Here is a 13,568-nt window from a genome sequence, read left to right on the forward strand (position 1 = left end):
TACTGAATATTTGATCAAGATGTCCATGTAACCAACTGACCTTTAAATTTTTCTGCATCAGGGGTTGCACAGGAAAAGAAACAAGTGTAGAAGCTTGCCCTTGGTTTTGGAAAATTACCAGAATTTGCTAAAAGTAGGACAAGGTCAAGTTCAGATTACTGCAGTCCTGATGCATGTTCTGAATTTACATTCTAGGAAAGAAATGCACTTTCCAGCACAAAAAGCATTTTAGCAATTCTGTCAGTACTGTTCAATTCTCAGTGTAGCAAATTAACATCACACAATAAGGCTGTTCACATGAGCAGTCCTAACCAGGTGCTGCCCTGCCGGGTAGTCCAGGGTTTCCCCCAGACTTTTACTCAGGTAAAAGATCAGAAGCGCTCCCTTCTCCCTGGGCTCCCCGTCATGTGACACAGAGCTGGGCCTAGAGCGCCAGGCATGCGGAGGAATCCCCCCAATGCACCGTGCTCCTTGCGTAGTGCATTGTGGGATATCTGGAGGCCAGGCTGCTTTCACCCGGCCTCCAGAACACCATGCTGCCAGGATCAGGGCAGCCTGGGTGGGTGCTGATCCATGCATCCTGCAAAATGGAGGAAGATCATGGGGGGTGGGGTAGGTTCGACCCTGCCTCCCCCAACCCCCGCGTCTCACAACCTTAATGTTTTCCTTCTACACTTGCCTACAAGTTCACTCTGCAAATACAATGGAGCACTAAAAGCTGCAGGCGTAATGTTTGTAAAAGTCATTCCTGCCCTAAACAAAGCTGTTATATTTCCAATATGCCAGTTATCTGTCATCAGTCTGGAGCAGGTCAGCACAGCCTGCGACGCATCAAGCAGAACACAGTCACCACCCATGTGTAGCAGCCCACCAGGGCCTCAGTAAACCCCATTTTCACTGCCGGACAGTGACTGCAAATACAGAGGAATTATGAAGCCTCTGGCAAGGCACAACACATAGCAAATAGACTGCATCTATCGTGGTGAGTTAAAAGGTTGTATGATCCTGGCCCTCCCCTTTTAGCCACCGCCTGCCTTGCTTCAACCATCCTCTAACTGAGGGATTATCAGCAAGACTCTAGAGGAAGATTCTAGTTGATAACCCTCCAATTAGAAGATATTCTAGAGGCAGCAAAGACAGGGGTTTACTAAGACCCTGGCAGGCCACAATTCTTGATAATCCTCCAGTTAGGAGGATAGTCCAATTAGATTGCAGAGGAAGATACTAGAAAATGACAACCTATATGGGTGTATGGCTTAAGAAGACATTCCAGACCCCAACCAGATACATGCTGGTTAATGCTTGTCCATTCATAAACCTACAGCTGAGAACAACTAGAAAATTAAGCATTCTAGCCGACAAGAAATATCTGGTATACCATACACGTAGGCACTGTGATGAACAGTCTTTTCAACAATACACAAGCAAGAGCACACTTGTACTACTGCTAAAAATTACTACAGATAAACTCACTTATCTTACTTACCAGCATATTTGTCTCATGTTCCGCATCCGGCATGTAAGGATACTGAATATAAAACATGTCATTCCGCACCATTTTCTTCCTCATTCGACAGGGCCCTTCCGTCATCTCCAGCATCCATTTGTCCAGATGAGAGCCAATGGGAGGGCCCCACAATCCTCTCTCCCGTAAAAGCTCATACTCAATCTGAGACCACTCTTCTGTCACATACTTCAATGCATTTTGCTGACGCTGTAAAGGACACTATAGGTTAACTGCCACCATGCACTTCAGAGTATGTCAAACACATACAGAACCTAATTTGAAACAATGGAGCTATCTTGTACTGGGAGTCTTTCCTGAGGCATGGCAGCAGTGAGGCAAGAGAAAACTTAATCTCTTTAGAGGGCGCAGGGTGCAATGTTGAGACAGGCTCAGGCCCTCCCTTTCGAGGCCATTCGTCTCATTCTTTGAGTAAAGCAGAGACAATATGAAAGCTTTACTTTTAGGAGATGTCTTTATTATGGGTTTGTATAGTATTTTGTCTATAAGAAATGGTGCATTGGGACTACACATTTTACACCTATGCCCCAATTCTATAAACTGCTCCAGGACTAGTCCAGGGAGGTAGCATGAGGAATCGTTTTCCTCATGCACTGGTGCCACGAAACCATCTTTATAATGATTACATTTTGCAGGTCTGTTTCTGAAAAACCCTGCAAAAATGCAATGAGTAAGTTGACCTGTTGCAGTTCCTAAGTGACTGTAACTTTAACAAAAATGGAAAATTTTTTCATTCAGCCCCTGGTGGCGCAGTGGTAAAACTGCCGCCCTGTAACCAGAAGGTTACAAGTTCAATCCTGACCAGGGGCTCAAGGTTGACTCAGCCTTCCATCCTTCCGAGGTCGGTAAAATGAGTACCCAGAATGTTGGGGGCAATATGCTAAATCATTGTAAACCGCTTAGAGAGCTCCGGCTATAGAGCGGTATATAAATGTAAGTGCTATTGCTATTGCTAAAATATCAAAACACCTGTGAAAAGACTACAGGCTAGATCTCTGTATAGTTGTCTCTTGCTCAGCAAAACTAACTAGAACCAAATATTTAAAAAGCTATTAATGCAGGAATGAGAACCACCATTAATTTTAATCATTGCTCTAGTTTTTACCTCTTGATATTCTTTATACTGCATGCCTACCAAGTCTCGGACGACTGAGATGTGAGGAAACATCCACTGAGAGATTTCCTAATGGCAAAAATATGAATAAATTAACACAAGTAAAAAGTAGGTCTTCTTTCAAAAGCATGTATATAAAACAACATCCAAAAATTTAAAGCAAGTATTGCTTTATTATGGAATTTTGGTGGGTATATCATACTAGGATTTTTGAAGTGTGAAAATGAAGCTACTAGTTCACATATTAAACCAGCAAAGTCCGAATGACCTATTGACTTCAACAGCCTAAACGGAACGTTCTTAACAGCTATAGTAGATAATTGATGCCGTGTGTACACAGATATTTTAAGGCGTCTGGCTAGTACCAGAATACAATGAAGAAAAAGGAAAGCTAGATAAAATCACTGAGTTATTTGCTTCTAGATACAAGAGAGTATAATGGATTGCATTATCTGCTTCTCTTTAAGTAATAAAAACTTATCTGGGCCAGGCGCAGAGCATCTGTGCTTCTGGCCAGCCCACCACCACCTCCAGCCTCCTCCTTCTCCAGGTGGCCAAGCCGGCCCACCGCTGCCTCCTCCAGAGAAGCCAGGGCCAGGCCGGCCTGCCTCCTCCTCTGGCCACTGCCACAGTCTCCCATCCACGTCACTATCTCCCAGGCAGCTGTTCTCGAGAGAGCTGCCACGCATGGGACTAGTGATGGGTCCGTTTAAGAGAATTCAATATATAGATTACCTGTGTGGTCAGATTGTGTTTGTTAAGCCCACTTTCTTTTCGGTTTCTTCTAGATCCAGTCAGCTTGGAAAGACCAAAGCCACTGCTGACACGCGAAAGCTTGGACTGCGTTGTTGGAACCAGTGTTTCTCCTCTACTGATGCATTTCTTTTCATGAGCTAGAATACCAAGAGGAAGATAGATTTGTTTTTGCAAAACACACTAATGGGACCCTATTAAACTCAGAAAAGCAGCAGATTAATTCACTGTAGCATTATCCTAAGACTTGTTCCAGCATCTCTCTTTATCCCACATTGAAAGAAATAAGTGCTTTCATTTCTGCCAGTGTCTCCTGGTCACACATGCAAGGCTTTAGAAGGGATAAGGTGGTGCTTCACAATCACAATCCTCCTTCCTGCAGGATCCAGGTATATCAGAGATGTGGGTTTTCCAGAAAAGTTTGAATTGAATTCTGCGGGGGGTGGGGTGGGGGTGATCCTATTATCTCATTTGCATGAAATTTCCATTAATTTCCCCCCAAAACAAACAAAAACCCTACTATACAAATTCTCTTGATGTCTTAAATAGATTATAATCTGATTTGGAATGTTATTTGACCTATTTATGCAGTTAAACAAACACCTCCACTATATCAGTTTCCTACAATGGATCTCATAGGTTTTTCAAGGAGCCAAGAAGTTGAACTGAAATATCTAATGAGGGGTGGGAATCAATAAAAACACATTATGTCCTTTAACTATTATAATGAAATGTATTCAAAGCTTTATATGGAAATAATCTTTTTTATTGGAGTACTCAATAAGTCAGTAAAATATGCTATAAGAAGTTTTAGCAGTAGAAACGTGGGTTGATCACCCTATTCTCAAGATATAGCATCCAAAATGAGCTGGGAAGATCTGTCTAAGCATGGCAATTACACCATTTAGGTATGTTAGTTTTGGGGTTTTTTTAAAAATGTGATCATCAAGAGCTGCCTCCTGCTCCATCACCATTGTTAAGCTACAGTAGTGCAATGCAAAGTTTACTACCAATCATTTCCTATATGATTTACACAATTCATTTTCATTGACAAGGTAAGAATATGTAATATGGTTTTCAGCAAAAACAAACCTTGGCTTGAGATTAGTTCTGCCCACTAATGCAATGAACACAAGTTAAAAGCATTCAAGTTACAATAACGTATTAACTTTAAGGGATGTTATTAAATATGCTTATGAAACCAGTGAAATATATTACACAACAGTGATCTGCACAGTTACACTTACCCAAGTGATTCTGCCAACATTTTAAACTGGCTTCTTCAATAAGGGACTTTGCAACTCCAATATCTACATGGCCTCTGTCATTGATAGGGAGAGATACTTTGAACACCTCCTCCAAAACCTGCTTCTTGCTGTAAATCAGTTCTGTCCACACACGATTTACAGCTTTCAGAAGAAGCTGGCGACCTAAAACACATCAAGGTAACACAGCTGTGAATACTGGATACATGCATGTGTCTCAAACAAATATGTAACTTGACTTCTCACTAATTATCAATCAGTTTTTTTCAGCCATGACAAAAATATTTGAATTAAAAATTGGGTAGTTAAAACAGCATAAGAAAATCAGAGGACGCACAAAGATTGACTCATAATTCATTTAGATTATATCAGCTTGCCATGTGCTTTGATGGCAGAAACTAAAAAGCTGGCTACTTTTCTTGTAACATGGGGCTTGGTGTCAGCTAATAAAAACTTGCATAGAACTTGAAAAACCTCCCAGGATAAACCATAAGCACTGGCCGAAATACACACACACACACACACACACACACACACACACACACACACACGTATGTATTTATATTTAATATAAATATAAATATTAAATATTAAAAGCTACATACACACACCACGGACCGGTTCGGAGGCCTTAAAGCTGCATACCCCCCAGTGCCGGACCGCACCTCCGTGGTTCCGTGCACATTCCTATTCTACAATAGGAATTCCAGCCGTAAGGCCTGAACTAGAATCTTTAAATATGATTTATTTTGCATGAGTTGTGTGGTTAAGATAACTATATGAATTCACACCTCAAAACATTTCTTCCTATTTTATGAACATGAGACAATCCATTATGATTTAAAGTCACAAGATGATGTTGCCCTGATTATGCCTTGGGAGTAAAAGCTTCAGTCCTTGGGGGGGAAAGTCTCTTTTCAGTCACTCATTTGGATGAATTTTTATTCTTTTCCAGTTTCCTAAAAGCATTTTAACTGTTCACTCCAGTGCTTTTTCAGAACAGGTCTGTAATAAACCTTGTTTTCTCCCAAGTACTGGATTGTTAGTTATTTCCCATGAGTGAGAAGTCCTACTGATTTTACTTAGTGGTAGGGATTAGGCATAATCCTTATTATTCCTGACTGCTGCTTACCAGGATCTGCTCAAAGTAGATACGCAGCCTGTAATCAGTATGACTGATCTTCTGTATGAGATTAACCTCTATTTGTTGTCAATTAGTTGTGGCCTGGCCTATACGTCAATATATTTTAATACAGTATCCTAGAAGCCTGTGCTGTTTACCATTTTAAATCTTTTCTTCATAATTCACTGAAAAAAGTCTCCCACTCCCCCCAAAAGTTAAACTACGAGAGAAAGAATGGGGAAAGCCGAGAACAAAGCCTCTAGTTGCCTTGGTGTGTATTATTACCTTCACTAACGTCTTGATTGTAGACTCCATCTGGCTCGATGTCAGAAGGGATCATGATGTGCCAAGTAGTCATCCTGGCTTCTGCTTCCAGGCCAAACCCATCTACGCTGCTGCTAATATTATTCAACAAGGATAGAAGAAAGTGAAAGAGAAGTATTTGCTTGGGCGAGGGGCAAAGGGAAGGGGCAGGGAGAAAGCGATTGAGCAGGCCTAAGGAGAAATACAAATCTTAAGGGCTGAGGTTTCCTGGTCTGATTCCACACTTCCAAGGGGCCCCAACTGCCTCCAAAGCTCTTTTAGCACTTCTTGCAGGGAAAAGGCAATCTTCTCACAATTCCCATGTGCTTGGGAGGCCTCTAGAAGCCCAGTGCACTTTCAGAGACAATCTGTTTCCCCTCCCCAGCTTGAGTTGAGCCCTCGTTTTGCACTGCACTTAAGAGGGTACTTGGAGCACCCTGGAAGTGCAGCATGATTCTAGGAATTATCCCCCACCCTCCTCCCCATTTCCAAGTCTGACCTCAAACTGCATTGTGTAGGTTTGGTGCATGGTCAGGGACAAATCCTCACCCCTTGCGAGTGGGGCAACCTCCTGGCCACCATGGCCAATCAAGATCTGTGAGCAACTGTCTATTGTTGACTTTCCAAACAAGCTGTTTGCTGCTGTGAATGGTTTTAAACTTTTTAATAAATAAGATTGACTACCAAGTTCTGTTAGGAAAACAGGCTTGCCCACAGATAACACATATCTAGAACAGTGAGGCTGGTTTGGAAGCCTACTGCCTGCATTTCCATGGTTGAGCTCTAGAAGGGGGAAACAATTTTGCAAGTTTGCAACAACAGTTGGCTATGGACTGCACTGACTGGCCAGTGCCTATGTCACTAAGACCTCTTCCAATACTCAGAGCAGGTTTGCATTTTTAAAAAAATGCTCCCTCCTTTCCTTGAAGAAGTAAAGCAAAAGGGTGAAAAAACAAGAAGGCTGCTCATCTGAAGCATGCAGGTGGGGAGGAGGAGTAAAAATGGCTGACCCAGCATGAAACTTGAAAGAACATATTTATTTTTATTTTTATTTATTTTTACATTTCTATACCGCCTTTCATTAAAAGAAAACCCCAAGGCGGTTTACAAAAATTAAAACATACAATAAAAGCAATACAAACACCAAGCAATAAAAACACCAAGCTAAAAACATAGAAGTACTGTATCATGTAAATTGTAAAACTGGGCTCAAGAACCCACTGTGACTTCTCCTTGAGTTTTCCCTCTGTCTTCACCTTAAACTGAACATCTTTAAATGACTGGAATTTTATTTCTGCAAGAAACAACTTGCTTCACCTTGCCCTTTCAATGAACAAGATAAATGGGAATCTGAACTGTTCTGTATTTATATGTTTATAAAGCACACTGATTGTGACAATTTTGCAACTTAGGCCATTTACTAAGCTAATTAATAGAAGCAGAATATGCTTACCTCCCTGCATGTAGATTTACCAAGCAATGAGCCAGGCAGCTGATGAACTCTTGGTCATGATTCCCGGGGCCAAGGATTAGATTTCGATTAACAGTAAGCATCCTTAGAGAATCAAGGAGAGCAACTTGCTGCGGAACAGTTTTGTGGGGCCTTGAGAACTGATATAAGATGGTCCTATTCAGGCAGTGATAAACAGCATCCAGTGACAATCCTTGAGATCTTTTTTTTGACTAAAGAAACAAAATGAATACATGCAAGACTGAATTGTTTTTCACATTAGCATAAGCTTATAACCACGTTTTTAAAAACAGTGTTGGTATTAACATTCTCTACTCAGATCAGTGTAAAGATATAACCACCTTGAAATGAAGCTATTTAAAACATGGCTTGAATAACTAACTGATAACTTTACCTTGCCATTATTCACCTAATTCTTTTTTTTTACAGCAAGACTCAGTGATTAAGTATCAGATAACCCTTGTATTAAAAAGCTTAATTACAATAATCTGATTCTCACAGTTTGGGGGGGGGGACGACACAGGGGCATATCTAGGGTGGGACAGGCAGGGCACGTGCCCCGGGCGCCACTTGAAGGGGGGCGCCATTCTTAAAAATAAAAATAAAAAATGGCTGCTGAAAACCAAATGGCCACCATGCATGCTCAAATGGGCTCTGTGAGGCCCTAGGCCATGCCAGGCCTTGCAGAGGCCATTTGAGCATGCGCAGTGGCCATTTTGTTTTCAGTGGCCATTAAATTTTTTTTTTAAAAACGGCCACCGCACATACTCAAATGGTCCCTGTGAGGCCCTAGAGGCCAGCAGAGGGAGGGGAGGATCTTTGCAGACCCCCTACACATGGCCTTTAGGAAGCTCCCCTGAAGGGGCTGCAGGTAATTTCTTTTAAAAAAATATAATATGTCACTGTACACATATTTAGTTGGGCACTAAGTACAGAGAATCAGGGCTTGTGAATACTGAGCTGAAGCTTATGAGCTAGGATTGTATTCATTTGCTCTTACTTTGCTTCTTGTGATGAGTTAAAAGTGATGTCTTAATAATATGGCTATTAATGGTGAGTTTGTTTTTGAATCAGTGTGAAATCCTTAGTATTAAGGCCCACTGGGAGTTTCTTGTTCTCTTTCTCTCATTTTAACTGTCTTTCTGAAATAATAGACTATATTCCAAGCAGCGACACAGTTTACTTTAATTATTTTCAGAGTATCTGGGTAAAGTCAAATTCTCCATTTATTTTTAAAACTTATGTAATAGTGATGCTACAATGCATAGCAGAGAATTAGACAGGCACTTCTGTTTAGTTTTCCAAGTATACCTCCACAGAGTATTTGGGTATTTCAAGAGCCCCAGCATACTGAAATTTGTAGTTTTCCAGCATTTTTTGGTCTGGCTGCGTCCACTGCTAAATAGTTTTTGAAATATTAAAAGATTAACAAGCTTGACTTGTATTTTTGAGCTGATATTATGGTAAAGTTATCTGAAAGATGGGTGTCAGATGTTTGGAGAGGGGGCGCAATTTCAGTGCTTGCCCTAGGCGCTATTTTCCCTAGATACGCCTCTGGGGGAACAAACCTTCTCTTAAAAAAGAAAAGAATGGGGAGAAAGACAGGGCCATCCTTAAGGTGGAGAGACCCCAGCCCCGCATGTGCTCCCTCTCTCTCCTGTCTCTCCCAACTACCCTCACGCACTCTATTTTCCAGCAAGCAGGCAGCTGCTGCTCAGAGAGGAGGGCTTGGGCTCTGTGCTTCCCCAGGCCCCGCACTCACTCCCCGCCCCCGCACCACCACGCTCCTTCTCCCTGCTCTGCTGCCATGAAGCACAAGAAGCACATGTAGAGCCTCCTCTTCTGTCGCTTGCTGGCTCACTTGCTGCCACCACCATGCAGCTCATAGGATGAGAAGCTCTTATCTGCACAGCAGCAGCAAGTGAGTAATGGAAGAGGTGGCTCTGGGTGTGCTTCCTGTGCTTCACGGGCAGCAGAGCAGGGAGAAAGAGAATGGGGGTGGGTGAAACAAGTCAGTGCGGGGCCTGGGGGAGTGCAGGGCCTGGCCAATCGGCAGCAGGCAACAGCAGCTTGGAAACATGTGCACTGGCATCACGGCAGCGTGCCATTTTTGAGTTGCATCTGGCCCTACTGCTCCTTGTTGCTGCCATCCATTCCTTCACGACCCACCCTTCCATCCACCCATCTGTTTGTCTCACTTTGCTCACTCTCCATGATTGCTGCCTGCCCAAGGTTGCTACCTGCTTGTGCTACTTTGGAGGGAGAGAGGCCAGGGTGAGTGTGGAGACACACATTGATCGGCAGCTTCTACGGAGGGAGGATGGTGGATGGGAAGGGAGTTGCTTGCTTGGGCAGCCTCTGCTCAGCCACGGCCAGTGTGCCTTTAAAGGAGGTAGGGCAATTAATTTAGTGGTGCTGGTGGAGGTGGTGGAGAGTCCTGCTTGCTATAACTATAACTTGCATGTTATAATAATTCTGGAACAGCTGGGCAGAAACTCTAAAATTGCGGACAAAGAATGGCTTCTCTAGAGTTAATGCATTCTCTGCCATGAGTTAAAACAATCATTAAAATTCTGAGAACTTTCTGCTCAGCCATTCTGGAAGTAAATCATGGGGTGCAAAAAACGGGTGTAGTACTACTCCTTTTCTATGAAAAAAGGGCAATTTCTTCCAAAATAGGGTTGGAATGATGATGTTCATTGTGGAGGCTTCAATTCCAGAGCTTTTTGTAATTTTCTGCCGATTTATTTAATGCCAGGGGGAAATTATTGTTAAATTCCTTAAGGAAAAAACATTAAAAGGTAGAATGGTATGCTTGTTCCTACCTACATATTTATTTTGAAGAAGTGGGGGTATTTTCCCTATTTTTACACTGAATAGAGCCTGCTTACTTCCCCTTCTTCAAGGCACTGCTGAAGTGATGTGCATCTGTGAAATATTTTGTTCCTCAAAGGTCACAAAACTTTAAAAATGAACAGTTTTAATTGGCAGGGAGTAATTAATTGTAAAAAAAAAAAGCAAAAAGCCACTTTCTTTAATTGTTTCAGTGCTCTTATTGTCCAAGTACTAATTTCCAATGTGCAAAGTGCTGGAGCATTCATGCTGGAAAATATTTACACAAGAGGGTGGGGGTTAATGATTCTGCAGGGTTTAGAAGTGTAATTATGCCAAGGCCAGCAGGATGCAACAGAATGAGGTGGTGGACTTCTGAGCACAGGTTAGACAATGGAGCACCGCTTTAGACTGCAGTCACATTGCTTTAATGCTCCCTAAGTAAAAGATTCTCTGTAAGTGAAAAACTACAGTAGCATAGCAGAGGGTGGGCTGAGCTAGAGCCTTTCCCCCTGCTTCCTACTTGCAGGGAGTTCTTCACAAAGCAGAATATTTAAAAATGAGACTGAAGGTTTACTAGATTTGTTCTGAGAGGTCTGAGATGGCTCTTAGCAGTTTGTTTGCACTTTTGCAAATGGCCCTGTAAAAGTCTCAAAGTGGTTAACATAGCAAAAGGTGTAAGTAAACGATTCTTTGCTCCAAAGGAGCTTACCGTTTTAAAACAAACTCACTCACTCACACTATGTACACAGTATGTCATAAAGTCATTAAGATTCTGTAATCATATGAAATGCTGATTCACCCCGGCCCAGCCCTGCACCACCCTAGGGACAGCCCTTCTCTTTTTATTTTGATGTCCTTGCACAATTTACTCCTATCCAAAACATTTCCTGAAGGAACCCAGAGGCCTTTTCGATCTCTAAGTGCCATGGAGGCTGGTGCATAGTGAGGATAGGAGGCTGCCTGGGCTGTTATGTCCACTGTGCCAGTCACAAGATCTGGCTTTAGCAGCAGAAGGGGCTTGGTGTTCGTGATATTATGGCAGTCGATTGAAAGAAAAATGGCCAATCATGCTAAATTTATTCAAAATAGCTTTCAACCTGACATGCTTAAGTTCTAGTCTCCATTATGTGAAACAAACCTGAAACATTTATCAGCAGATCAGGGTATGAGGTGGGCACTGTGTCCATCTATGGCAACCTTAAACATGTACAACTTTAAACCAGGTCAGCATTTCTAAAAAGTGTGCATACCTGTGCAATTAACTGGGTTATGAAATCAATAAGCAGCTTGGATTCCTTATTGAACATGCCTTGCCAAAGTTTATCCACCACACGCTGAGTGAAATAGAACACGTTGTTGACAAGCACCTGGTAGCTTCCTCCACTTGTCATAGGCAGAGATGCATCCTCACCTAAAGTACAACAATGACATTAAATTAATTCACTGTAAAAACAATATTTCTATTGTGCCTTTTGGTTTAGTAGACCCCAGAGGGAGTCATCAACAACTCCAAAAATTAAACAAGCTAGAAAACGAATAAAAGTTACCAACAGCTCTGTGGCCAAAACCCCCGATAAATAAATCAAACAAATCTGCCAGAACTAAATCCAAGGGCTTGAAAAATGAGCAGAAAGAATTTTTTAAAATGGGCTTTCAAGGGGAGGCATTCCAAAGCTTAGGTCCCATACATTGCAGGGCCCATGAATGTTAATCTGAGTTCATGAGCATGTTCACATGGGAGGAGGCAACTCAATACTCTGATCCCAGATAATTTAGGACTATAAAGAGAATAACCAGTTTTTTTAACTGGACCCAGAAACCAATAGGCAGCCAGTGCAGGTGGAACAACATGGAGTTATATGTTCTGTACAATCTACACCAGATAATTTGATTGATGGATTCTGTAGTTTCTGAACTCCCTTCAAAGACAGCATACTCTATATTGGTCCAGTTTGGACATTTCGAAGGCTTAAGTGGCTGTGGCCAATTTCTCTTTCTCCAGAAGGTAAAGCTTTCTATATCCAGGCCACCAAGAATTAAACACATAGCACTTACATTTATATACCGCTCTATAGCTGGAAGCTCTCGAAGCGGTTTACAATGATTTAGCATATTGCCCCCCAACATTCTGGGTACTCATTTTACCGACCTTGGAAGGATGGAAAGCTGAGTCAACCTTGAGCCCCTGGTCAGGATCGAACTTGCAACCTTCTGGTTACAGGGCGGCAGTTTTACCACTGCGCCACCAGGGGCTAATTAAGTGATACAAGGTGGACTGGAAAGAAAAAAGTGTGAACTGCTATCCAGCAGAAACAAATACGGAACACAGATATATGCAAATATAATGAGGTTAAACTTCACATCATTTCACATGACAGATGCACACTCTTTGCTCTCAAGGCTTCAACCGTCTCAGCTAGAATAACTAATTATAAGATGGATATAAAGAGTCCACACTCTGAATTTAACTGAATTTAATAAAGAAATTTAATAAAGGCATAGTTTTGAGGATACTAAAAGAAAGGGATTAATTACCCAGTAAAACATCAGCTGCAAGCAAGTGGTCCATTACACTGTCCAAAATATAAGTTTGAAATTCTTTCTGCTGTGCCCTTGTTGATCTCTCGGGAGAGGCCTGAAAAATAATACACAAGGATAAAAAGAAAGTTGAATGGAAACTACTTTAAGAAGTCACCGCAAACCTTTTAATATTAAACTCCATGCACTGTGTTGTCTCATCTTCAACACGAATGGAACATTGTGCACAATGCACTTCACTTAAGATATCGGTGATTAATACCACCCATCTGAAACATGGCAAAAACTGGAAACCAAATAAACTTTCTTCTTAATGCTATGCTCCCCCTCTAAAATGGGAATTTAAATGCCCTAAATACACGCTACTTGCTAAATTGATGGTTTATTCCCTTGCAGACTACTACAGAGAGAAAGGGCAAGCTACCGCATGCAAGGCAATGCAAATATGTGCAGATTACATTTCTGAATACCAACAATACAAGATGCCACTGTAGTTTTACTAAAGACACTTTGGGGGAGTGGGGAGGGACAAGTCTTACATTTCCCCCTTTGCTTGTGAAATAGATGGGGGCGGGCAGAGTCAGAGCCAAATGTGAGCAAGCATAAAAAGATTTTTTATTTTCTTTATTTATTAAAACATT

General features: G+C 41.8%; 1 protein-coding gene across 11 annotated transcripts in view; it reads right to left on the reverse strand.

Moving 5' to 3' along the window:
• The window catches only part of WDFY3 (WD repeat and FYVE domain containing 3), a 256,663-nt gene that overhangs the window by 62,655 nt on the left and 180,440 nt on the right, over positions 1-13,568 (reverse strand). For 6 of the 11 annotated variants that reach the window (XM_053255723.1, XM_053255717.1, XM_053255718.1 and 3 more), the window contains 9 exons: positions 12,925-13,024; positions 11,640-11,800; positions 7,537-7,766; positions 6,066-6,178; positions 4,640-4,822; positions 3,375-3,532; positions 2,631-2,708; positions 1,487-1,714; positions 41-127 (listed from right to left, as the gene is read on the reverse strand). In XM_053255723.1, coding sequence (XP_053111698.1) covers positions 41-127; positions 1,487-1,714; positions 2,631-2,708; positions 3,375-3,532; positions 4,640-4,822; positions 6,066-6,178; positions 7,537-7,766; positions 11,640-11,800; positions 12,925-13,024 — 1,338 coding nt within the window. The remainder of the gene's footprint in view (positions 1-40; positions 128-1,486; positions 1,715-2,630; positions 2,709-3,374; positions 3,533-4,639; positions 4,823-6,065; positions 6,179-7,536; positions 7,767-11,639; positions 11,801-12,924; positions 13,025-13,568) is intronic. The other 5 variants (XM_053255725.1, XM_053255721.1, XM_053255724.1 and 2 more) reach the window with 3 other exon arrangements.

Source organism: Hemicordylus capensis, chromosome 5 (assembly GCF_027244095.1).
Source record: "Hemicordylus capensis ecotype Gifberg chromosome 5, rHemCap1.1.pri, whole genome shotgun sequence".
Lineage (NCBI taxonomy): Eukaryota > Metazoa > Chordata > Lepidosauria > Squamata > Cordylidae > Hemicordylus > Hemicordylus capensis.